Source organism: Rhinopithecus bieti, unplaced genomic scaffold (assembly GCF_001698545.2).
Source record: "Rhinopithecus bieti isolate Rb0 unplaced genomic scaffold, ASM169854v2 scaffold_41619, whole genome shotgun sequence".
NCBI lineage: Eukaryota > Metazoa > Chordata > Mammalia > Primates > Cercopithecidae > Rhinopithecus > Rhinopithecus bieti.
Window position 1 is genome coordinate 826,662 of NW_016817072.1, and position 23,522 is coordinate 850,183.

General features: G+C 37.6%; 1 protein-coding gene across 1 annotated transcript; it reads left to right on the forward strand.

Moving 5' to 3' along the window:
- The first annotated feature begins 695 nt into the window (after positions 1 to 695).
- On the forward strand, positions 696 to 18,251 carry LOC108517701 (probable ATP-dependent DNA helicase HFM1). Its single transcript, XM_017855790.1, has 7 exons — positions 696 to 781; positions 11,507 to 11,598; positions 13,864 to 13,970; positions 14,066 to 14,113; positions 17,728 to 17,825; positions 17,909 to 18,040; positions 18,211 to 18,251. The coding sequence occupies exons 1-7, from the start codon at positions 775 to 777 to the stop codon at positions 18,249 to 18,251; spliced, it is 525 nt and encodes a 174-aa protein (XP_017711279.1). The 5' UTR covers positions 696 to 774.
- The last annotated feature ends 5,271 nt before the right edge of the window (positions 18,252 to 23,522 follow it).

Genomic DNA, 23,522 nt, shown 5'->3' on the forward strand with positions numbered 1-23,522 from the left:
GCCAAAGCCACTTAGAGGAGCATGGCAGGCCTTGGGGGCTTGGCGTTGCTGACTGTACTCCACTGTAGCTATTCCTGTGCCAAACCCTTTGGGCTCCACACAGGGTGGAGTCCTCTCCCTGCCACTTCTCCAGGCAGTTCTCTTTGCCAACTTAAATATCTGTGGAGGTCATGAGGTCTTCTGCATCTGAGATTTCAGAGGTCCATGACAAGAGTGGGCCGCTCCTCACCTGTTTAACTCACCCCTTCCCCAGGAGCCACCAGGGGCTGCGAATGAGTCCTGGTACTTGGCAGCCCAGTGCAGTGTTCCCAGCTTCTACCCAGGGTCTGTGTCCTCCCTCCAACCACCCTCAATGACTTCCTTCTGCAGATCTGCTTCGAGTGTGCTGGTCTTCCTGATGGTCTGCTCTCTTGGTGGGAGATGCACTTCCTGGCTGTGTCTAGTCAGCTGTCTTGTTTCTCCTCCTCTTTTCTCAATTCCTGGAGGATGGAAGCCTGAGTTAAGTGTGCCAACATGATCAGATTCTCTTGGGTGTTCTCTTCCTTTACACACAGTCACCTTCTTGCTGTGTGCTCACATGATTTCTTATTTGTGCATGTAATTTCTTGGCTTTTCTGGTGTTCCAGAGTTCTCCCTATGGATCTCCTAGTATCTGCAGGTCACAGGGTGACAGAGGCTGCAGCCAAGTCACCTGAGGCCTCCCGGAAAAAAGGGGATGCAGCACTGGAGACAGGACTCTGAGCTTCCCCATCAAATTGTGGAAGATGCTGCACCATGCTGGGTTTGTAATTTCTTAGCGTGTTATTAATGTAGATGTAATTTTCTTATGTAGTATTTCTAATTAATTCATTTTTATGACTTCTTATTCCTTCATATTACTAATACTTTATTTTGTCTCTTTGAGTTTATTTTTTGTATATCAGTTTTAGTTTGTATGTTCCTATAATTCTGCTTCATATAGTTTTTACTTTTTAGGTTGTAATCATAATACTCAAGTATCTAGGTATTTTCATCTGTATGTTTGAATTGAGGTTTTTACTTGTTTTGTCAGGTAATGTGTACTGACAGAAGGGTTCAAAAGGCCAATTTTTTTTTTCTCTTCAGCTGTTCTGGTACATGTGCAGATGTGCAGGTTTGTTACAGGTAAACATGTGGCATGGTGTTTTGCTGCACATATCATACCATCGCCTACGTATCAAGCCCAGCATCCATTACCTATTCTTCCTGATGCTCTCCTTCCCCTCGCCCTCCCCAATAGGCCCCAGTGTGTATTGTTCCCCACAATGTGTCCACGTGTTCTCATTGTTCAGCTCCCATTTATAAGTGAGAACAGGCGGTGCTTGTTTTTCTGTTCCTGTGTTAGTTGGCTGAGGATAACGGCTTCCAGCTTTATCCATTTCCCTGCAAAGGACATATATCATTCCTTTTCATGGATGCATAGTATTCCACGGTGTATATGTACCACATTTTCTTTATGCAGTCTTTCCTTGATGGGGATTTAGGTTGATTCTATGTCTTTGATACTGTGAATAGTGCTGCAGTGAACATACGTGTGCATGTCTCTTTACAAAAGAATGATTTGTATTCCTTTGGGTATATACCCAGTAATGGGATTGCTGGGTCAAATGGTATTTCTGGTTCTGGGTCTTACAGGAATCGCCACACTGTCTTCCACAGTGGTTGAAGTTATTTACACTCCCACCAACAGTGTAGAAGCATTCCTTTTAATCTGCAACCTTGCCGGCTTCTGTTGTTGAATTTCTACTGTGAATTTAAGAAAGATTAACCTTCTGAAGTTAGGTGGTAACCGCAAGAGTCTGGAAGAGTCATTAAACTGGGATGCAGATCTTACCTCTTTGAAGGATAGGGATAGAGGGAAAGAAGAAAGGAAGGGATGGAGGAAAGTAGGAAAGGAAGGGATAGAGGTAAGGAAAGAATGTGAGGGAAGGGAGGGAACATGGTGGGGCAGAGAGGGAGAAAGTATGGGAGGAAGGAAGGATGGGATGGAAGAAGCAATGTTTTTAGACAACTTATAATTGAATCCAGTAACTCTGGAAGGAAGGGAGAAGGAAGGGAGGGAGGGAGGGAGAAAGAGATAGATCTTAGCCTGCAAGCAGGGAGGGAGGCAGGGATCTTAGCTTGCAAGAAGGGAGGGAGGAGGGGAGGGCAGGAGGGATTTTAGCCTCCAAGGAGGATAGGAGAGAGAAAGCCCCTGGAGGATCTTAGCTTGCAAGGAGGGAAGGAGAAAGGGAGAGAGGGAGGGAGAGAGGGGTCTTAGCCTGCAATGCAATCCCAAGAACATGTGGCAAAGTTGATAGGAACTCTCATAGATCTACCTTAGCATCCCTGCCATACTCAGTCATTGGTTGGGGGCATCTCATGAAAGTAGATCTCGGGGTAAACATGATGATGATTCAGAGCACAGCAGCTGGGGCCATCAGTCACTGACACTTCTTGCAGTAGCAGGTCTGAACGGTACATTCTCACGGCCTCCATGCTCCCCACCACTTTATTTTATGACATTTAATTTGAAATATCCTGAATTTCCTATAAGAATATTAATCATTCAATATCTATATTAATAACAAGTCATTTATTTCCTCGCTTTACTTGCAAATCTTTAAAAATTTCCTTTCCTTCCCTCTGCTTTGACTCATTTTCCTTATGCTTTCCTTTCTAGGTTATGTTTTTCTGTCTTACCTAGGAAAGCTTCATCTCTACTAATAAGCCAACAAGTATTAAGTCTTTTCTTAAAACCTTTCATTTTCTCTAGCAGGAGGAGACCTTATATTAACTTATAAATATCTAGGGTAAGAGGACCATCTTTAAATATACTGCAATGGTTAACTAGTTCCCTTGGTGATCATAATCTTGATATCTCACACACTTCTCTCAGAAGCTCCCTTTTGTGAACTAATCCATTATTCTCATGTTGGCTGAACATATTCACCAGGCTCCTAACTGAGAGCCTGGCTACTTCTCTGTTCCTTATTGTTAGTTTTATCTATTGTACCATGTCCTTGATGCTTGTAACTCTGTTGGAATGCCAAAAATCTTTTCTTCTTCAGCAAAACATTTAGCACATACATAAATGTTAGCCCTTTCCTTGAGAAGCAGTATGCTACTTTCTTCTTCCCAGCTGTTTTCTGTGTGTTCATAAGGCTTGAAATTCTTTGGAATGTTTTTAGACAACTTGTAATTGAATCCAGTAACCTGTTTTTTGTTTTGTTTTGTTTTGTTTTTGAGATTGGGAGTCTTACTCTGTCAACCCAGGCTAGAGTGCAGTGGCACAATCTTGGCTCACGGCAACCTCCACTTTCTGGGTTCAAGCGATTCTCCTGCCTCAGCCTCCCGAGTAGCTGGGATCACAGGTGCCCGCCACTGCACCCAGCTAATTTTTGTATTTTTAGTAGAGACAGGGTTTCATCGTCTTGACCAGGCTTGTCTCGAACTCCTGACCTCATGATCCACCCGCCTCGGCCTCCCAAAGTGCTCAGATTACAGGTGTGAGCCAACGCGCCTGGCCAAATCCAGTAACCTCTTAAGTGAATTCCATTTCATCAGTTACTTAGCCCCACTTCTCCCATACTCCTACCCACAACCAATGTGCTTTTCTTTTTCTGAAATAACTTATTTTCAGAATCCAATTTAATTAAAATATTGCTGAAGAATTTTAAGTGATCACCTGTGTATTTTACAAATCAAATCCAAATTAGGGCTCTTCAGGCCTCTCTAGTCATCATTAGCATGTGTAAATATATAAAATAGGGAACACTTATAAAATATTAGGCACCATGCAAGTACTAATACCTATTTTTAATTGCACCTAATCTTCTCCCCAACAAACTCTGAGTGGTAGTTTTGTTATTCCCCCATTACAATTAAAGAAACTGTCACAATAACTGTACATGATCACTTGCCTACCCAGTTAAGAGAGGAGCAGGGATTCAACAACTCTGTTGATCAGGACTCATAATAAACACAAGCTAATGTTTCCAGCCATCATAAGGATCTAAAATAGTCTTCGGCCGGGCGCGGGGGCTCAAGCCTAACCCACACTTTTGGGAGGCCCGAACGGCGGATTCAACGAGTCAGGAGATCGAGACCATCCTGGCAATACGGTGAAACCCCGTCTCTACAAAAAAAAAAAACAAAACTACGGGGCGAGGTGCGGGGCGCCTGTATTCCCAGCTACGCGGAGGCTGAGGGCAGGAGAATGGCGTGAAACCCGGGAGGCGAGCTTGCAGGAGCGAATCCGGCCACTGCACCCAGTCCGGGGCAGAGCGAGAACCCGCTCAAAAAAAAAAAAAAAAAAAAAAGAGCTTCAACTACCTTGGATAAACCAGGTATCCCCCAGGGTCCATTAAGGCAATTACCCTCACCCAAAGCCATATAGGTCCCACTATCAAGACCCATTATTTGTAGTAGGCCATTCTACACTGACCATTCCTCTTAGATTTGATTTCCTCCATACTCAGGTTTGTATGTAAATACTAACATTAGCCGATTTTTTGTCCTCTAGGTACTTGGCATGTGGTTATCTTCCAACCAACCTATAAGTTCTGGAGATTGTGTCTTCTACATTTTTTGGTGTGTCTTTTGTGCCTGGTGGCATTACAGGCAGAAAGTGCATGTTAAGAAGATATTTTAAATTATTTTTAAATTTTTGTGGGTAAATAGTAAGTATATATTTATAGAGTTCATGAGATATTTTGGTACAGGTGTGCAATGCATATAATCATATCATGGAAGATCCATCCCCTCAAGCATTTATCCTTTGTGTTACAGGCAATCAAATTATACTCTTTAAGTTATTTTAAAATGTACAGTCAAATTATTATTGACTATAGTCACCCTGTTATGCTATCAAATACTAGGTCTTATTCATTGTTTCTGGTCTTTGCTTTTTTTTTTTTCCTTCTTTGTACCCATTAACCATCCCCACCAACCTCCTCTCCACCCTCCCACTACCCTTCCCAGCCTCTGGTAACCATCTTTCTACTCTCTATGCCCATGAGTTCAATTATTTTGATTTTCCACAAATAAGAACATGCAATGTTGGTCTTTCTGTGCCTGGCTTATTTCACTTAGCATAATGACCTGGGCTTCCATCCATGTTGTTGCAAATGATAGGATCTCATTCTTTCTGTGGCTAATACTCCATTTTCTTTATCCATTCATCTGTTGATGGACACTAAGTTGCTTCCAAATCTTGGCTATTGTGAACAGTGCTGCAATAAACACTGAGAGTGTAGATAAGTCTTTGATATAATGATTTCCTTTGTTTTGGGTGTATACTCAGCAGTGGGATTGCTGGATCATATAGTAGCTCTTTTTTTAGTTTTTTGAGGAACCTCCAATATATATTATCCATTGTGGTTGTACTAATTTACATTCCCACCAATAGTGTACAAGGGTTCCCTTTTCTTCACGTCTTCACCAGCATTTATTATTGCCTGTTATTTGGATAAAAGCCATTGTAACTGGGGTGAGATGATATCTCATTGTACTTTTGATTTGCGTTTCTCTGATGATCGGTGATGTTGAGCACCTTTTCATATGCCTGTTTACTGTTTGTATGTCTTCTTTTGAGAAATGTTGATTCAAATCTTTTGCACATTTTTCAACTGGATTATTAGACTTTTTCCTATAGAGTTGTTTGAGCTCCTTATATATTCTGGTTATTAATCTTTTGTCAGATGGGTAGTTTGCAAATATTTTCTCCCATTCTGTGGGTTTTCTCGTTACTTTGTTGATTGTTTCCTTTGGTGTGTAGAAGGTTTTTAACTTGATATGTTCCCATTTGTCCATTTTTGGCTGCCTGTGCTTGTGGGGTATTACTCAAGAAATTTTTGCCCAGACCAGTGGCCTGGAGAGTTTCCCTAATATTTTCTTGTAGTAGTTTTGTAGTTTGAGTTGTTAGATTTAAGTATTTAATCCATTTTGATTTGATTTTTATATACGTCAAGAGATAGGGGTCTAGTTTCATTTTCTGCATGTGAATATCCAGTTTTCCCGGCACCTTTTATTGAAGAGACTGTCTTCCCTAATGTATGTACTTGGCACCTTTGTCAAAAGTGAGTTCACTGGATGTGTATGGATGTCTTTCTGGGTTCTTTATTCTGTTCCGTTGATCAATGTGTCTGTTTTTTTGCCAGTACCATGCTGTTTTGGTTACTGTAGCTCTGTAGTATAGTTTGAAATCAGGTGTTGTGATTCCTCCAGTTTTGTTCTTTTTGCTTAGACTAGCTTTGGCTATTCTGGATCTTTTGTAGTTCCATATAAATTTCAGGATTTTTTTTTTCTCTTTCTGTGAAGAATGTCATTGGTATTTTGATAAGGATTGCACTGAATCTCTAGATTGCTCTGTGTAGTATGGAAATTTTAACAATATTGATTTTTCCAATCCATGAACATGGAATATTTTTTCATTTTTTGGTGTCCTCTTCAGTTTCTTTCATCAGTGTTTTATAGTTTTGTGTTTTCTTGTTTGTTTTGAGATGGAGTCTCCCTCTGTCGCCCAGGCTAGAGTGCAGTGGTATGATCTCGGCTCATTGCAACCTCCGCCTCTCGTGTTCAAGCAATTCTCCTGCCTCAGCCTCCTGAGTAGTTGGGATTATAGGCGCCTGCCATCACGTCCAGCCAATTTTTGTATTTTTAATAGAGATGGGGTTTCGCCATGTTGGCCAGGCTAGTCTCAAACTCCTGACTTCAAGTGATCTGCCCGCCTTTGCCTTCCAAAATGCTAGAATTACAGGCGTGAGCCACTGCACTCAACCAGTGTTTTATAGTTTTAATTACAAAGATCTTTCACTTCTTTCATTAATTTCTAGATATTTAATTTTAGTTGTGGCTATTATAAATGGGATTACTTTTTTATTTCTTTTTCAGCGTTTTCACTGTTGGCATATAGGAATGCTACTGATTTTTGGATGTCAATGTTGTATCCTGCAACGTTACTGAATTTGTTTACTATTTCTGACAGTTTTCTTGTGGATTCTTTATGTTTTTCCAAATATAAGATTATTTCATCTGCAAACACGGATAATTTGACTTCTTCCTTTCCAAGTTGAATGTCCTTTATTTATTTCTCCTATCTGATTGCTCTAGCTAGGACTTCCAGTACTATGGTGAATAACAGTGGTGAAAGTGGGCATCCTTGTCATATTCCATATCTTAGAGGAAAGCTTTTCCATTTGTCCCCATTCAGTATGATACTAGCTGTGGGTCATGATAGATGGTTTTATTATTCCTTCTATACCCAGTTTTTTGAGGATATTTATCATGAATGGATGTTGAATTTTATCAAATGCTTTTTTAGCATCAATAGTGATTTTTGTTCTTTATTGTCTTGATATGATGTATCACATTGGTTGATTTGCATATGTTGAACTATCCTTGCATCCCTGGGATAAACCCCACTTAATCATGTTAAATAATCTTTTCAGTGTGTTGTTGAATTTGGTTTGCCAGTATTTTGTTGAGGGTTTTTGCATCAATATTCATCAAAGATATTGGCCTCTAGTTTCCCTTTTTTGATATGTCTTTGTCTGGTTGTGGTATCAGGGTAATAACGTCCTAGTGGAGTAAGTTTTGAAGTATTCCCTTCTCCTCTGTTTTTTGAAACAGTTTGAGTAGGATTTGTGTTAGTTCTTCTTTAATTGTCTGGTAGAATTCAGCAGTGAAGCCATTGGGTCCCAGGCTTCTCTTTATAGGGAGACTTTATCATGGCTTCAGTGTCACTACTTATTATTTTTCTGTTCAGCTTTTGGGTTTCTTCATGGTTCAATCTTAGTAGGTTGTATGTATGTAGGAATTCGCTCATTTCTTCTAGATTTTCCAATTTATTGGCTTTTCCAACTTAGTGGCTCCTAGTAGCCACTAATGATCCTTTGAATTTGTATGGTATCAGTTGTAATGCCTCCTTTTTCATCTCTGATATTATTTATTTGGATCTTTTCTTTTTCTTCTTAGTCTAGCTGAAGGTTTGTCAATGTTGTTAAACTTTTCTGAAAACCAACACTCTTGTTTCATTGGTCTTTTGTATTGTTTTCTTCATTTCAATTTTATTTCTGCTCTGATATTTATTATTTCTTTTCTTCTGCTAATTGTGTGTTTGATTAGAACTTGCTTTTCTAGTTCTTTAAGATGCATCATTAAGTTTTTTATTTGACATTTTTCTTCTTTTTTGATGTAGGCACTTGTAGCAAGAAACTTTCCTCTTCATACTACTTTTGCTGTATCCTATTGGCTTTGGTGTGTTGTGTTTCCATTATCATTTGTTTCAAGAAATTTTTCAATTTTCATCTGAATTTCTTCATTGACCTACTGCTCATTTAGGAACATGTTGTTTAATTTCCATGTATTTGTATAGTTTCCAGAATTCTTTTTGCTGTTTATTTCTAGTTTTATTCCAGAAGATGCTTGATATTATTTCAGTTTTTAAAACTGTTTTAAGATCTGTTTTGTGACCTGACATATGGTCTTTCCTTGAATGGCCCATGTGCTGATGAGAAAGATGTGTATTCTGTAGCTGTTGGATGAAATGTTTTGTAAATATCTATTAGGTCCATTTGGTCTATAGTGCAGATTAAATTTGATGTTTCTTTGTTGATTTTCTGTGTGGATGATCTGTTCAGTGCTGAAAGTGGGGTGTTGAAGTCTCCAGCTATCATCAGTTGGGGCCTATCTCTCTCTTTATCACTAATAATATTTGCTTTATATATCTGGGTGATCCTCACTACAACTTCCACCTCCCAAGCTCAAGCAACTCTCCTACCTCAGCCCCCGAAGTAACTGGGATCATAGGCATGTGCCACCATTCCTGACTAATTTTTTTGTATTTTTGGTAGAGATGGGGTTTTGCCATGTTGCTCACACTTGTCTCAAAGTGCTGAGTTCAGGAAATCCTCCTGCCTTGGCCTTGCAAATTTCTGGGATTACAGGCGTGACCCGTTCTGCCCAGCCTCAGTCTGTGTATTTTTATTGGAGAGTTTAGTCCATTTACATTCAATGTTGTTATTGATAAGTAGGAACTTACTCCTGACGTTTTGTTATTTGTTTTCTGGTTGTTTTACGGTCTTCTCTTCCTTCTTTCTGTCTTTCCTGTCTTACGTTCAGTGAAGGTAATTTTCGCTGGTGGCATGCTTTAATTTCTTGCTTTTTATTGTTTGTGTGTCTGTTTTATGTTTTTCAACTTGAGGTTACCATGGGGTTTGCAAATCCTGTCTTATAAACCATTATTTCACATTGATGATAACCTAACACCAATTGCCTAAACAAGCAAACAAAAATGTAAAAAGAAAACTAATAAACACTCTACACTTTAATTTCTTCTCATGCTTTTACCTTTTCTTGTTTCCCTTTACATCTTATTATTCTATGTCTTGAAAAGCTGTTTTAGCTATTATTTTTGATTGCTTCATCGTTTAGTCTATTTAAGTCAAGAGAAGTTTACACACCACAATTACAGTGTTATAATATTCTGTTTTTCTGTGTGTTTACTATAACCAGTGAGTTTTGTACTTTCACATGATTTTCTTCTTGCTCATTAACATCGTTTTCTTTCAGATTGAAGAACTTCCTTTAACATTTCTTAGAGGACAGGTCTGGTGTTGATGAAATCCCTCAGCTTTTGTTTGTCTCGGAAGGTCTTTATTTCACCTTCATCATTAAAGGATATTTTCACCAGACATACTATTCTAGAGTAAAAGGGTTTTTTTTTTTTTCTTTAGCATTTTAAATATGTCATGCCACTCTCTCATGGCCTGTAAGGTTTCCACTGAAAAGTCTGCTGCCAGACACATTGGAGCTCCATTGTATGTTATTTATTTCTTGCTGCTCTTAGGATCCTTTCTTTATCCTTGACCTTTGGGAGTTTGATTATTAAATACCATGAGGTAGTCTTCTTTGGGTTAAATCTGCTTGATATTCTATAACATTCTTTTATTTGAATGTTGGTATCTTTCTGTGTGTTTGGGATGTTCTCTGATACTATGCCTTTGAATAAACTTTCTATCCCCATCTCTTTCTGTACCTCTTCTTTAAGGCCAATAACTCTTAGATTTGCACTTCTGAGGCTATTTTCTATATCTTGTTGGTGTGCTTCATTTTTTTTTTAATTATTTTTTCTTTTGTCTCCTCTGACTATGTATTTTTAAATAGCCTGTCTTCAAGCTCACTTATTCTTTCTTCTGCTTGATCAATGTTGCTTTTAAGATACTCTGATGCATTCTTCAGCATGTCATTGCATTTTTCAACTCTAGGATTTCTGTTTAATTCTTTTTGATTATTTCAATTTCTTTGTTAAATTTATCTGATAGAATTCTGAATCCTTCCTCTGTGTTTTCTTGAATTTCTTTGAGTTTCTTTAAAACAGCTATTTTGAATTCTCTGTCTGAAAGGTCACGTATCTCTCTTTTTCTAGGATTGATTCCTCCTGCCTTGTTTAGTTCATTTTGGTGAGGTCATGTTTTCCTGGAGGTGTTCTTTGGTGTCTGAGCATTCAGAAGCTAGTTATTTATTCTAGTCTTTACAGTCTGGGCTTGTTTTTGCCTGTCCTTCTTGAGAAGACTTTCCAGGTATTCAAAGGAACTTTGTCCATAAACCCAATTATGCTGTGGTTTTTGCAGATTCGTAGACCTACCACCTCGGTGGTCATGGATAAGACCGAGAAGAATTCTCTGGACTAGCAAAGATTCTTGTTTTTTTCTGTTACTTTCTCCCAAAAATACTGATTCTGTCTCTGTGCTGAGCCACTTGCAATTGGGGCTATGCTGATGTAAGCACTCCTGTGGGCACCACCACTGGGACTGTGCTGGGTCAGACCTGAAGCCAGCATAGCACTGGGCCTTGCCCAAGGCCTTTCGCTTTGGGATGGTGAGTTTCCCCAGGTCCTGGGTGTGTCCAGAGATACTGTCTGGGAGCCAGGGATTGTGGAGTCAAAAACCTTAGCAATTTACGTAGTGTTCTATTCTACTGTGGCTAAGCTAGCACTCAGACCAAAACACACATTCCTTCTCACTCTTTCCTCCCTTTTCCATAGGCAGAAGAGTCTCTGCCTGTGGTCACCACCTTTGCTGGTGCTCAGGGAGTTGTGCCAAGTCATCACTGATGTTCACTTAAAGCCCAAGGGCTCTTCTGTCAGCTTATAGTGAATGCTGCCAGGCCTGGGGCTCATCCTTCAAGGCAGTAGGCGCCCCCCTGGCCCAGGGCAGGTCCAGAAATGCTATCTAAGAGCCTAGGCCTGGACTTTGAGACCCCAAGAGCCTCCTTATTGCTCTACCCAACCATGACCAAGCTGGTACCTGATTTTTGATTCTTGTGACAGTGCTTTTGTGTGTGCATATTGCTGTTAAAATTTGGTGTTCCCACAGCAGGGACCAATGGTCTAGGCTTCTGTTCTGCCATCTTGCTTCTCCTCTCCTCAGGAAATGTTTGTTAAACAAAAAAAAGAAGTTGTTTCAGCTGATGAGGGGAACGTTCATTTTTCCATCTTTTCTTACAGAAGCAGGAAGATTGATGGCTTGGTATTATATTACATTTGAGACGGTGAAGAAATTTTATACAATCAGTGGAAAAGAAACCTTATCAGACCTGGTAAATTAATTTTCACTAGAAAATAAATATATAATGGTAGAGTATAAAATAATATTTGAGAAACAACTAATTGGTGTATCTCATATAATTTAAGAATGAATGAGCAGAAAAGAAAGCATTTCTAAGAATGCTTATGTTTCCTCTGGTATAATTCTGATCATGAGATTTGGAATAGTTCTTAGAATATATTATATTTTCTGTTTTAACTCCTAGGCTAAGAAAATTTATATACACAACTAAAGTAGGTATGGCAACTGCTTTACAACTTAGGTGATAATGCTGATTACCTTGGTAGTGGCTACAGAATGTAATAATATGTAAGAAAGATTCCAAGATGATGTGGTGTGATATATTAGGAAAGTCTGCCATGAGCGAAGGACAGTGAATTGCATGCAGCATGTGTGCCACGTACTTGCAACCCTTCCCTAAATCTTTTGGGTCAGAATAGTGAGAACAATGGAAATAGAATAGTATTGGTGATGACCCAGATAAAAGAACTGACTGTAGAGAAAATGAGAGTAATAACAGGTTATGCTAAAATGTCCACAATGGGGCAACTTTGCAGCTGCAGCAGTGAACAGAACCGTAGGCATGTCATTGGTACACAGTAATTGCGTTGGTCCTTTCTCCGTTTACTTAGGATATGAATGTGAAACAATATTTATAAAAGAAAATATTTACTGTCAAATTTAAGCCATTCATTTTTGTTAAAATATCTAATTTGATTACTGTGGTAAGATTATTATAGTAAAAATTACACAGTAGATTTCCAGTCATGATTGAGGAGTCACATAAACAACAATTGATGAAAGATAGAAGGTTTATATTTTTGTGTAAACATTATTCTTAATTAAGGAGAAATCAAGAGTCGAAAACACCCACTATTAACATTAACTCATCTAATCTGGAGTTTAGCAAGTGTGTAAGAAAATTAAAACAAGTGTTAGTTCCATTTTAGATATGTGGGAAACCAAAGCACAGAGACTGCTTTGGCATCTGGCAGAAGTAGGCTCTAGAATCCAAATGTCCTAGTATCTAAAACATTCTTTCTATGACTAAATTATCCTCAATTAAGATAATGATTTGCAAACTATAGAACAGAATCGTAGTAGTAGTAGTGTTACCGGCGTAGTAGTAGTAGTGTTACTTGCTCCCAGAGCTCCCAAGATGGTAGTGGGCTGCTTCCAAACTGGTGGCGGGCCACTTCCAAGATGGTGGCAAGCCTCATGTTCTCTGACCTGGGGTTCTTGGCCTCACGGATTCCAAGGAACGGAATCTTGTGCCATGTAATGAGTGTTGTAGGTCTATTAGAAGCCGTGGGTCCCGGAAGAGAACCGTTCAACCCAGTGACTAGTGTTCAGCTCGATTAGGATGAACCCAGGCACTTAGCCATGCAGGAACAATGGCAAGCCTTTAGCCCAATTGGGAGTGGCAGTGGGCGCCTTGCTGGATCAGGAGCACAGTGGACACCCTGCTGGATCTGGTGGGATGGAAGTCAGCTGTGGGTCTGCCACAGCAGCAAACAGCAGTGGTGGATGGCGAGCGAAAGCTCAGCTCGAGCTCCAGACGTAACAAAACACGGACCAGAAGAGTGCAGTTGCAAGATTTAATAGAGTGAAATAGAGTGAAGACAGGGCTCTCACATAGTGGGAGGGGACCCAAAGTGTTTTGCCATAGCCAGCTCGAATGCTTGGATTTCTTTCCTGCTCCTTGTCCCTCCCACTGTGCTCTCAGGCAATAGATGATTGGCTATTTCTTTACCTCCTGTTTTGCCTAATGAGCATTTTAGTGAGCTTTCTGATTGGTCGGGTGTGGACTGAGTTGCAAGCCCCATGTTTAAAGGTGGATGTGGTCACCTTTCCAGCTAGGCTTAGGGGTTCTTAGTCAGCCTAGGAAATTCCAGCTAGTTCTGTCTCTCAGTAGTAACAAAATCAATGTTTATTGAGGATTTATTTATTACTATGTGATAGGCACTGGGCTATATATTTTAAATTCTGTCTTGTTAATCTTTGAAGTCTTATTGGTATAGTCCTGGTGTCTAATGCAGTGTCTGGTATATAATAGGAGTTTGTAAGCATTTGTTAGTGAATGAATGAATCCTTAAAGAAGCAAAATGTATAAAGCAGGTTTTTAACTCTGTTATGTTGATTGATAAAACTGTGATGGTTTAAGGCAGTATGAAAAATAAATAAATGTGGAGAAAGGATGAAAGGATATAAACAAAAAATAGACTTCATTAAATGGACAACTGCTGAAATGTTACAGGTTACATTGATAGCCGGCTGCAAGGAATTTCTAGATATACAGTTAAGGATAAATGAAAAGAAAACACTGAATACTTTGAACAAAGATCCCAACCGGATAACTATCAGGTACAGAAATTGCATATGTTTTAAATAATTTTAAGAGGTTTTATTTAATTAAAATAAATAATAATACATGTTTTGCCATGTGGTTTTATTTACAGATTTCCAATAGAAGGAAGAATTAAAACAAGAGAAATGAAAGTAAATTGGTAAAGATGATTCATACTTATGAAAGTTTTCTTTTTTTGGTTTTAAAACATATTTTAAATTTGTTTTCTTAATACAGAAAAAATTACATAAAATGAGTTAGAATGTGGATGTGAAATTAATTTCTTAGAACTCTCAGACTTTAAAATTGATAATTTGTGAATGGGTTTTCTTAACAAACATTTGTTCAGAGTGTATTCTGTTGAGGCAACGTGGACGGTTGAAAGAAGACATGCTTCTTATGCTTCTCATTGTCAGGAGCTTTCAAGTTAGCTTGAATGAGAGTAATACATTTGTATTATTTGTAAATTGTGGACAGTATGAAAACCTGTGTAATAAATGTCTACTGAATGGTAGTGGCATTCTGGGAGAGACAAAGAGTAAAAGCAAAATCATTACTAAAGGAGTGTATATGTGACAGTGGATGACTATTCTGCCAAAAATGGGGAGTTTGTACAGAGATTAGTAATTGAAAGAGTAAATTAAGGTTACACTGTAACTTGTGACTTTTAGCGGTTTGCAATCACAAATGCAATGATACTGTTTTCTGTTATGCTAAGTGCTTGGCTTTCTGAGGATGTAGGTCTTAGTGTTATGTAATTTAAGGTGAAATGATCTTTTTTAATGTGGCTCAATAAAACTAATTAGCCAAAGAATTTATTTTTCCTCCATAGCTAGAGGAGGCCATTCTTTCTTTGGGATTCTTCCTGACATCTTATTAAATTTTATCTTCCAAATACCTTTAAGTCTATAAAGTAGTCTTCTCATTGTTGTTTACAATTCATCAGGCAGATTTGTAGCGTGTACCACTGAAGTTAGTGTTTATTTTCTTAGCTGTACTTCTATATTCAAATATTTATTTCTATAAATTCATATATCCTTACAGATCATAGTAAATAAACTTAAGAGATCATATAGCCCAATCCTCTCATTTTACAAATTACATAAATGATGCCCAGATAAGTTATGACTTCACCAAGGTTATATTGCTATCTAGAACTCTTGATTTTCTCATTTTTCCCCCCGTATACTGTGTTGCATAAATTATTGAGTCAAATTAAATCAAGTATTTTTCCACACTCATTTTCGTGGGAACACTTTATTTGAACTTTCAGTGCTTCCATTAGCTTTACCTTAAATTGGGTAGTATATTCTTTTGATTGAAGCTGTCAGATTTTAAAGTTTATTATACTTTATAATTGTTTTTATACATATCATAATTTAGATTCCCATTATCATTTCATGCCTTTGTGCATCTTGTTTAAGCATAGCCAAGAAGAGAGAATGTGTGTATGTGTGGGATGGAGGGGTCTTAATCCAAAATTTATAGTCTTTTGGTAGGTGTTGATGGCTAATAGTTACCTTTTTCATGGCTTTGTCATATCCCTGTTACTTTGCTGAACTTCAAATCTGTTATTCTCCAAGTAGATGTTAATCCTCTTAGTTTAGGATTTTATCCTTCAAATTTCTGGTTTCCGCCCTTTTTATTCTATTTATTTATTTATTTATCTATTTATTTATTTATTTATTTTGAGACAGAGTGTTGCACTGTGGCCCAAGCTCGAGTGCAATGGCATGATCTCGGCTCACTGCAACCTCTGCCTCCCAGGCTCAAGTGATTCTCCTGCCTCAGCTTCCAGAGTAGCTGCGATTACTGGAGCTCACCATCACACCTGGCTAATTTTTGTATTTTTAATAGAGATGGGGTTTCACCATGTTGGCCAGTCTGGTCCCGAACTCCTGACCTCAAAAGTGATCCGCCTGCCTCAGCCTCCCAAAGTGCTGAGATTACAGGCATGAGTCAGCGTGCCTGGCTCTGCCCTTTTAATTTAAGGCTATTTTAAAATTCTTCCTAGCTTTAATTCCTAGGTCTTCCCTCTTCAGCACTAGCTCTGTTTTCTTTAACTGGTATTTTTCAGTGAACTGACAGGGTATGATACGGAGCCACCATACGAAGCCCTGAACTTCCCAACTCTGGATTCCCCTTTTACACACAAGAATGAACTGTTTGTGTGTAGACTGATATGGTCTGATCATGAATGTAATTCTAACCGAATGAATACTTCATCTCATTTAATTCTTTTACTAACCCTGGGTTAGTCATAACTACCATGTAACTCTGCCCCTGTTAGTGGAGGTGGCAGAGGTGCCACCTCAGCTGAGGCTGTGGCACTTCTCTTTCTACTGAGGACAAGCTCAGGGGTAAGATCACAGGACATCACTGCTTGCCTTATCTGGTGCAGAGAAACAGAGAGCCCTGCCATGGTTCTGTACCTACTAGCTTAAATCCCTGTGCTTCCTCCTATCCCTGTTTTATTACTGCTTCTTGAAATAAGATTTCTGACAGGGAAGTATGATGTTGAAAAGTGTCCCATTTATTATTAGATATATTGCTTTTTAATATAAATAAATATTACTTCAAAAGTCTTATTTTTACTCCAGCAATTTTGTACTCCACATTTGTGCATCCCTAGGTAGCTTAACAAGGAGTTTTATTTACCCAGCATTTAAAAGCACCCCATTTACGTTTTTCCGTCAGTTCCTTCTTTGATAGTATACTGTGTATCTTTGTAACTATTTCTTAATAGTTGATATAAAATAATTTTCAGAAGCATATACCATAACCAAAAAAAGTGAATAGTTCAAATTTCTGTTGTATACATCCATTCCAGGAAGTGAGTTGTTTACTTCTTTCAATTTTCATGTATCTTCTGCTAAACTAAATCATGAAATATAACTATTCTACCCTTTTTCTTTGTATAGCTGACTGTATTGGTCTTATCAAGAGACCTCCTTCTACTGGAGGAGTTTAGGAAGAAATTTGTTTTTTAAAAGAGATCCCCTTAAGAGAGTAATAATACGTACAGTAACTTTAGTTTAGTTAGAACCATCAGTGATTTGCATATCAGTGCCTGATTAGGTAAGTTTATGGGCAAAACAGGTAGTAAAGAACCCAGGATATAGTAGGCACACAGGCACTAGTGTCTTTTTTCTCCTTATACAACTAACACCTCAAATTTAGTAGCCAAGCAGCTTCTGGTTTTGAATAACCAGCTAATATGCTACTGACCTTCATACACTGAACAGAATTATCAGCACCTAATACTATGCCTGGCACTTAATAAGCACTTAATAAAAATTTGTTGATTAAACAAGTTGTATTTGTTGATTAAACAAGTTGTATTATTTTTCTCTGATTCCTTGAAAAGAAATAGTAGAGCCAAAAGATAGAACTGTATTGGAGGAGAATATGAAAACAATTTGAGATAGTTGAGATTAAAGTAACAGTCTTAGTGAAAGTCTCCTGTGATTTTTATCAATCTAGAGATTATAATGAAAGTTGGAGAAGAAATGAGATCTTTTAGAGAGAGAGAGAGAGATTGAGTGAATAAAGAAGAGCAATAAGTAAATAAAGACAACTTTGAGGATTTGGGGAAAAGGGAAGAAACTTTTATTATTGACCTGCAATAATAACTATGCAAGATAGAGAATCATGTAGTATTGCAGAAATTAAGGCAGAGAAAAGTTTTAAGAAGGAATACTTCAGTGAGTGATGTCAAATACTGTAAGATAGATAACCCTTAAAAGGGAGTAACAATTTTTTTCTTTCCCTCAGTCTTATTCAGGCTCAACTAGGATGCATTCCCATACAAGATTTTGCTTTGACGCAAGATACCGCAAAGATTTTCAGACATGGCTCCCGAATTACAAGATGTATGTTACAGGATTAGTGGGTTTTAAATATTTTTTCCAATAAACTGGTATATTAGATTTAATATTGGAAACTTTTTTTTTAGGGTTGTCTGATTTTGTAGCTGCTCAAGAAAAGAAGTTCACCGTACTATTGAATAGTTTGATTTTAGCTAAATGTTTTAGGTGTAAACTTTGGGAAAACTCTCTGCATGTATCCAAACAACTGGAAAAAATTGGTAGGTACTGAATACAGGCAGACAGTTTGGCCATGTCTGCAATTTATTCACTGTTAGTAAAATTATTCTGTGATGATTACAGACCTTCAAGGAAGATATGTGTTTGTAGGCTTAAATAAGTGCTGTATTTTACTTTCAAAAATCTGATTTTCATTTGCTCCTGCTTAAAGGATTCCATTTGAAATCAACTGAACGATACATGAGTACGTGAGAAACCTAATAAAAATTAATGCTGTCATTTGAAAATTTTTTCTCATACCAGGAGGGCAATTTGGTTATAATAATTAGGTAACTATGTGATGCCCTCTCTTCCACTTTTATGACTAATATTTTGTTTTGATCTCAATTACGAGGTACAGAGTTAGCAGTCCCAGCCGTTCCTAATTCACTACAGAAAATTATGTCACTTCTTTATGTCTTTTTTTTGTTTTGTTTTTAATAACAGTAGGGTATTAATACTGATTTTTCATAGAGATTCTGTAGACAAAAGATTGTGCTTGATTATTTTGTCTATAGGAACCTTTTGTAGTGTGTGCTCTGAGACGATAGGGAGTACCATTTATAAAGGATTTTCCTGTTTGGTACCTGTGACCTTGTGACCCTATTCCTTCTTAGATAGCTAGAATTCTAAAAAGAGAGTTACTATCTTATGACTGACAGCCTTGTTAGTTTTACAATTTTGTATGCATCTTGGGGGTATCAATAAATTAAATAATGGATTTTTAGGGATGTTTTGTTATTTATTTGAACAAAGATTACCAACTGTTTATGAAGAAGTCCTACCTTTTGTATCTGTGAAATTTGAAATCAGTGAGGTAGCAGAGGGCTGACTAGGAAGTCATGGGAGCTGGGGTGAAGGGGAGATTGACTGGTGCAAGTAAGGGGAGAGATTCTTGATGGAAAGGCTAACCTTCTTACAGAAGTCCTGGTAACCGAATACCACATCCATCCCACAAAGGCAGGAGTTCTCAATTGGAAAGGTGGTTCCATACAACATTTAGAAAATTTTGAAATTTGGCTAAGTGATTACTAGTAAATTTCATTATACTTGAAAAAGCCAATCTTTCTGGCTTTCTAGAGTATTGTCAATATGAGCATCCATTGCATTCTGTCCCTTCCAGATTGTTGAAACTAACCTGTTTTCACACATACTCATTACAGCTGAACAGAAAAAAGCAAATATTACCCAGAAAAAAAAAACCATATAATAGAAAAGTGAGAGAATCCAAACAAAAAGTTAAATCTAAGTTGTTACTGAGCATCTTGAAAAAAAATAATGCATAGAAATTGATTTTAATGGTGGCTACAAACTAAAAAGTTAAAAGTCAGTAAACATTTTGAGGGGAAATGGAAATGAACATTGAGGAATTATGAATACTAGAAGCTGTGTCTTAAGAAGAACTAAGAGAAATTCCTAAGAACAAGTAAATATATGAGTAAGGAAATAGTGTCATACCTTCACTAGTAATATATGTAATATATATGCCTTAGACAAGGTAGTAATATTTTGTAATTTTATACTGCTCAGTGTCTTCTATTTGGGGATTTGGATAAATTCATTCATAAGCATGTAAGAATTTTAAATTCTACCTTCTGATAGTATAAGGAAATAGGAAAATTTCAAAGGAAGGAAAATGAACTTGATGTTTTTTTGTTTGTTTTTTGAGATGAGATTCCTCTCTTGCCGCAGGGCTGGAGTCCAATGGCATGATTCTCGGCTCACTGCAACCCTCCGCCTCCCACGTTCAAGTGATTCTCCGCCTCCGCCTCCTGAGTAGCTGGGATTACAGGCATGTGCCACCTCGCCTGGCTAATTTGTATTTTTAGTAGAGACACGGAGTTTCTCCATGTGTTGGTCAGGTTGATCTCGAACTCCCGACCTCAGGTGATCCACCTGCCTCGGCCTCCTAAAGTGCTGGGATTACAGGCATGAGCCACTGGGCCCTTATCAAATTTGATGATTTAAGGAATAAAATGAAAGCAAGAGGTTGACTGGAGAGTAGTCAGCAAATAAGGAGAATTAGGAAGAAATTAGATTTTTAGACATAGGCTGGTATACAAGTCATATCAGTAAGGGAAATTTGAATTTTGAACCCCAGTAAGGAAATTGCCACTTCATTCTAAATGCAATGGAAAAGCATTGGACAGTTTTAGCAGTAGGTAATTAGTCTGGTTTAGGATACAGAAACATAGGCCTGTATTCCATAAGGACAGAATGAGCCGTCATCGTTTTCATGAAGCGGTATCCCTTGCTTCATTCAGCATGATATTTGAATGATGTTGCCTTTCTTTCAACACGAGTACAAAAGTACGTATCTGTTGGTTGTGATTGGCCTATGCGATGATCATATAGTGAAAACATAAACGTCCATCATGTGGGACCAGTTTTCTTTTTCTTATAAAGCAAATGCATATTTTATTTGTCTGAATAAATATGATAATTGAATAATGTCACAAACCAAATAACCAACTGAAAACTTTTTACAAAAACTATCAGTTAGTTATTTGACTGGATCTTAAATTTTTTTTTACTATTTAGTTGTTATATATTTAAAAATAATATGTTTTATTTAAGTGATTATTTTTAAGTTGTTGTTTGATTAATTTTCCACAGGTATAACCATTTGTCAAAGCAATTGTAAATGCTGGTTTGACTTCCTTAAAAAAATAGAAGAGACGGATGCAAGGGAACTTTGATTGGTTTTATATTCACTATTCCTAATTCCCCTGAATCTATCTAAATTCTGAGGCCTACCTTTATTTCTATTAAAAGTTTTTTCCTTCTCATAGTCATAAGTATTTTAATACTTACCCAGGTTTGGGTGATAAGCATTGATTAAAGCTATGTATTCTAGAAATTTTTACTGAAGAAATTTCATGTTGTTGTGGTAAGATATAATGATGTAAAATATTTTTAGGATTTTAAATTAGACATCCCCCCTTTGGGAACCCAGATAAAGAAGCTGTGATGTATCTACCAAAATAATGAATTAAAAGTGGAACAGGTAAATATTTCTGTTTCTTGATTTTTATTGTCTTTTTTTTTTTTTTTCCCATTTTTAAATAAAAGCTACCCATAAATAGGCTTCAGCTGAGTATAAGAAGTAAGATTATTTTTAACACTTTTTATACTTGTCCTTTTTTAAAGATTACCAAGATATAGTGATACACGGCAGCAAATATAGTGACTGTTATTATTAAGAAACTTTGAACAGCTACAAACTAAAAGAAACAGCATCGGATTCTCACTATGTTACCTTAATCGTAGGTGATGCAGATAATCAGGTAGTTTATCTGCACAAGATTATGTAAGTATGAAATTCCTGATGTTTGATTTTATTTCTAAGCATATACTGTAAAAGAAAAATTCTACTGGGAAAAAAGAAAAAAAAAAAAACAAGATCATTGTGGGATCAACTAAATTACATTTTCCTGACCCAATAATGGGGTAGTTTGTCTATTTTTCTATTGAAGAAGATATTAACATTGGGTCTGTTTTAAATTGTTATATTGAATACTCAAATGAACAAAGTGTAAAATCTATCACCGTGGTCTGAAACAAGTGAGTAGATTACCTCTAGGAGGTCTTTCTTATTTCATTGCTTTTTCCCAGTTATTCATGGCCCTAGTACTGTTTGGATGCAGTCTTTCTCCTACTGACCTCAAAATACACCTTCTACTTCCAAATTAAAATCTAACAAATTACTATAACTCCATTGTAGGAGCCAAACAAACAAAGCAAATGTATAGAGGAGGTACCCTCCCTTATATCTAGTTCTGTGGCATGCCATTCTATAATTTTTACTTCAGCATTTTTCCAGATACTAATATTTTCTCCCAGGATATCATAAGCAATCTCTAAGTATCAGTTGCAGCTATAACTAATATTTTTTTTTAGCACTTAGTAGGTTTCAAATATTGAATTATTTAATATTTGTATGAGACAGGTGCTATCCATATTTTGTAGAGGAGAAAATTGAGACAAAAAGAGTTTAATGAGTTTATGATTAATCAAACCTTAATCATGGTCATATAGCTAATTAACAGCAACATCTAGATTTGAACCCAAGCAGTTTGCCTCCAGAGCCTAGACTGCCAACCATATTACTGTACTTGTAAGTTCAGGAATGGCAGTGATTCTGAAATGGGAATCTCCTAATTGTGCCAGTATACTGGAAGATACCTTCCCAAAAAGTCGCATGCAAGGTTTCTGAAGGGACTGCAGTGACCAGGATATCCCTTTCACTGGTAACTGCTCTCCTGCAGCTAACCATGACCCACTTACAGAGAATGTGCTATTGTACAAATCTTTGTTCTCTGTGACTAATAAATCTATGACTATATGAGACTAAAATAAGTTCAGTCATAAAATTGGTTGCTGGTTTGTTTGTGATGTTTTTAGATACAAACCATTTTATATCAATTTAAAAATACTATTGAAATTGTTCTCATAATACATGTAACCTACGTATAGCCAGTTTAAAATGGTAGTAATTTAGGGACAAGCTCATGTGCTATTAATGCAAAGTATATTTTCTTATTGGGACTAAAATGAGTAAATGCAACTTAGAAACAGCTGTAATTAAGAAAATTAGAGATCGGAGGGGGTGACTCACACCTGTAATCTCAGCACTTCGAGAGGCTGAGGCAGGAGGATCACTTAAACTTAAAGCCCAGAGTTTCAGACCAGCCTGGGCAACAAAGTGAGACCCTAGTTCTACAAAAATAAATAAATAAATAATCTGGGCTTAGTGCCAATGTGCCTGTGGTCCCAGCTCCTCAGTAGACCGAGGCAGGAGGCCAAGCCTAGGAGTTTGTGGCTGCAGTGAGGTATGATTGCACCACTGCACTTCAGCCCAGGCAACAGAGTGAGACTCTGTCTCAAAAAAAAAAAGAAAATTAGTTAATTTTTTAAAAAAAATCATGGTCAGGCCGGGAGCGGTGGCTCAAGCCTGTAATCCCAGCACTTTGGGAGGCCGAGACGGGCGGATCACGAGGTCAGGAGATCAAGACCATCCTGGCTAACACGGTGAAACCCCGTCTCTACTAAAACTACAAAAAACTAGCCGGGCGAGGTGGCGGGCGCCTGTAGTCCCAGCTACTCGGGAGGCTGAGGCAGGAGAATGGCGTAAACCCGGGAGGCGGAGCTTGCAGTGAGCTGAGATCTGGCCACTGCACTCCAGGCTGGGTGACAGAGCGAGACTCCGCCTCAGAAAAAAAAAAAAAAATCATGGTCAAGAGACTGCCATTGAACTCTGTTTTTCTCCCTCCTTAAAAGTTGGAGAAAGCAGTTTTCAGTAATTGATTTCAGTTTACTACTAGAGAGTATCTTTCTTAAGAACAATCAGCCCTTGACGATTAATATGTATTTCATTCAGTGTTTGGATCACTATTTAAACTCTACTATTTTTCAGGGATTCTGTTTTGCTAAAAGCTGGAAATTGGGCTAAAAAGATTGCTGTGAAGAGAGCTCTTAAATCTG